At 40.6% G+C, this 3,378-nt stretch overlaps 1 protein-coding gene across 1 annotated transcript; it reads right to left on the minus strand.

Annotated features, from left to right (window-relative positions):
• Window positions 1–15: 15 nt before the first annotated feature.
• On the minus strand, window positions 16–2,394 carry LOC135246252 (B-cell receptor CD22-like; the record flags this gene model as incomplete). The annotated part of the gene is made up of 4 exons (XM_064319754.1): window positions 2,388–2,394; window positions 1,846–2,115; window positions 740–1,012; window positions 16–161 (listed from the first exon to the last, which is right to left on the minus strand). Coding segments are annotated over exons 1-4 (696 nt in total), but the record flags the coding sequence as incomplete, so codon positions are not given.
• Between the last annotated feature and the right edge of the window lie 984 nt (window positions 2,395–3,378).

Raw genomic sequence — 3,378 nt, forward strand, 5'->3', positions numbered from 1 at the left:
CTGTCCAGATCCTGCCTGCCAGACTCCTGTGTCATTCTTCTTAACCCAGGTGTATCTCTGCACTGGTGGGCTGGCATCACTGCTGCAGGTCAGAGTCACTGAACTGCCCTCCACTATTTCACCAGAGGGACTCACTGATACTGAGGCGTTCTTGGGAGCATCTAAAATCAATAGAGAAATGTGTTAAATTCCATATAATTTATCAATCTCTGTGATTTGTCTCAAATAGATTCAGAGCCATTTATTGCAAAGGAAAGTTTAAAATGAAGCTGAAATATCACACTGCAAATGCTTTCTTTGTTTGGAAATGAGTAGAATATACTGCATCGTTTTATGGGGGTTGGTAAATGGCCTTGAGACACAGGTTACAAAAGCTTTCAATAATGACAGCAGTCTTTAGATTTAAAAAAAAATATTTAGCATTATTTAGAAAGGATAAAAATATAAAAAGAAACATGCAATCCTGTTTGCTTGGTTTATTAAGAGTAACTATTACTTGGTATAAAACATCTACAGTACATATGGTATGTTTGTTTGCCCTGTGCAACTTATGACATGTCCGTATCATCTGGCTTACTCATCATGTTAAATCAATTATATCTTTATTAGATTTTCCCTCCACTGGCCAGTGTGTCTGCTTTACTCTGTGTCTTACTGCTGTGAAGTTTCCCAAAGACACTGAGGAGATCCTGACTCTCTGTTCTCTGTGTTTGATGCTGAGATGCACTGATATACTCACACTGCACATCAAGATGTTTAGGAGGAGAGATGTTTGTCCCAATCCCATTCCCTGCCTCACAGGTGTATTCTCCTGCATCCTGCCATGTGACGCTTTTAATGGTGTACCTGTCCTCTGGTCCTCCTGTCTCTGAGGATACAGCTCTATTATTCTTAAACCAGGTGTATCTCTGCACTGGTGGGTTGGCATTATTCATGCAGGTCAGAGTCACTGAATTGCCCTCCACTATTTCACCAGAGGGGGGCACTGATACTGAGACGTTCTTAGGAGGATCTGAAAGAGAAAATAATAGGTCCTGCAGATTTAATTAAAATTCACACAGAGGTATTCTTGGGAGCATCTAAAATCATTAGAAAAATGTTCTCAATTCCTTATAATTTCTCACTCACTGTGTTGCATCTCAAAACAATAGCAGAGACATTCATTTCAAAGTAATGTTTATAATGGAGCTGAAATCTCACAATGTGATGTGGAGGGGTGGTGTGTTTAGGGCGCCATCTGCAGGCGGAGTGGGAGCAGTATAGCTGGCCTACAACCACACCTGTTTGCAATTACAATTGATTGGTAATAGTTTATATGCTCTGCCTGCAGTGAGACCGGGGTGCTGGAATGAGAGACACACGCGGGAGTGGCATGCCATCTAATCCCCGTCCTTATCGTGCGTGTTTTGTTTTGTTTTGTTTTAGTTTCCGTGTTTTTGGTATCGAGCACACAATAAAGCCTTGGTGCCTCTAACAATGACGGATTCTGTGGTTTGTGGGGAAAAGGCCTGCAGAACCTGGTACAGTAAATATCCCAGTATATCATGCTTTGTTACAAAATGAACTGGATATACTGTAGCTTTTTAAGGTAGTTGGAAAGTGACACAGCAGAGGTACCTTTTTTGCCCTTTGCAAAATCAAAATGACCACACATTTTATCTAAGACATATCAGTATGATCAGACTCATCACTGTATGATAATGTAATTATATCTGATTTCTCCTCCACTGGCCAGTGTGACTGCTTTACTCAGTGTCTTACTGCTGTGAAGTTGCCCAAAGACACTCAGGAGATACTGACTCTCTGCTCTGTGTGTCTGAAGCTGAGATGCACTGATATACTCACACTGCACATCAAGACGTTTAGGAGGAGATCTTTCTGTCCCAATCACATTCTCTGCCTCACAGTAGTATTCTCCAGCATCCCCAGATTTGATTTTATTAATGGTGTAACTCTGTTCTGATCCTCTCCTCGAGAATGCAAATCCAGTCTTCTTAAACCAGGCGTATCTCTGCACTGGTGGGTTGGCATCACTTCTGCAGGTCAGAGTCACTGAACTGCCCTCCTCTATTTCACCAGAGGGGCTCACTGATACTGAGACGCTCTTCGGAGTATCTGACAGAGAAAATAACAGGTCTTGCGGTTTTAAATAAAAGTCACGCAGAGGTATTCTTGGGAGCATCTAAAGTCATTAGAAAAATGTGCTCAAATCCATATAATTTCTCACTCACTGTGTTGCGTCTCAAAACACTAGCAGAGACAAAAGTATGAAAGACAGACCTTATCAGATATTATTACATGGTTCTGTCTTGTAGACTGATATGTACCTGTGAAGTGAATTATTTTATGTGAAGTTATATGAAGGTATTGTGACGGCTTTTCCCCACCCAGCATTGTGAGGGGTAATGACCTCGCCTGGAGCAAGATTTATTCTATCCATGGTGCACTTTGTCCTTTAAATAATTCAACTTTTTTTTTTTTTTTTTGGTTACTTATGCAACATTAATCAATGAGGTGCGATGTTTTACATCATATGTTTTAATGATATCACCCAGCAGTACATCAAACTGTATGTTCATCTCCTTTATAGCTTAACAAACAGGCTGCAGCATTCAGAAATATATGCATAGGCTATTTTCACTGAAGATGCTGCCCATCCAAGCCATTCTAAATGACAGTGCAGAATTACTCACACAGCACTTTGAGATTTATATGAGGAGATCTGTCTGTCCCAATCGCATTCTCTGCCTCGCAATAGTATTCTCCAGCATCCCCGGATTTGATGTTATTAATGGTATAACTCCTTTTTGATCCTCCCTGTGAGGATTCAGTTCTATTATTCTTATACCAGGCGTATCTCTGCACTGGTGGGTTGGCATCACTGCTGCAGGTCAGAGTCACTGAACTGCCCTCCACTATTTCACCAGAGGGGCTCACCGATACTGAGGTGTTCTTAGGAGGATCTGAAAGAGAAAATAACACGTTCTGCAGTTGTATATAGATGTCACACTGAGGGGTGACATCAATATAAATGTACTGATATACTGATACTGAGATGCTCTTGGGAGAATCTGAAGGAGGGAACAATGGTTTGTAGTTTCATGTGAAATTTTAACCTCACTCAGGCAAACTGTATGTAGTGTTTTCCCATCATTGCATTATGGCATGTTTTCAGGTATTGACGTTTCATGTTTCACGCTATAATGACAGAACATTTACATGCAGCATAGTATAATCTGTACAATTTAGCTTAATATTTATAGTTGAACACTTTCAAAATTGTGAGATTTGAAGAAGTTTGGCCTCTAGTACTCACATCTCAAATTAAGAGCCACTGCAGGTGACTGAAGCTCATAGTCTTTTACAGCACAGGAGTAT

Source organism: Anguilla rostrata, unplaced genomic scaffold (assembly GCF_018555375.3).
Source record: "Anguilla rostrata isolate EN2019 unplaced genomic scaffold, ASM1855537v3 scaf0094, whole genome shotgun sequence".
Lineage (NCBI taxonomy): Eukaryota > Metazoa > Chordata > Actinopteri > Anguilliformes > Anguillidae > Anguilla > Anguilla rostrata.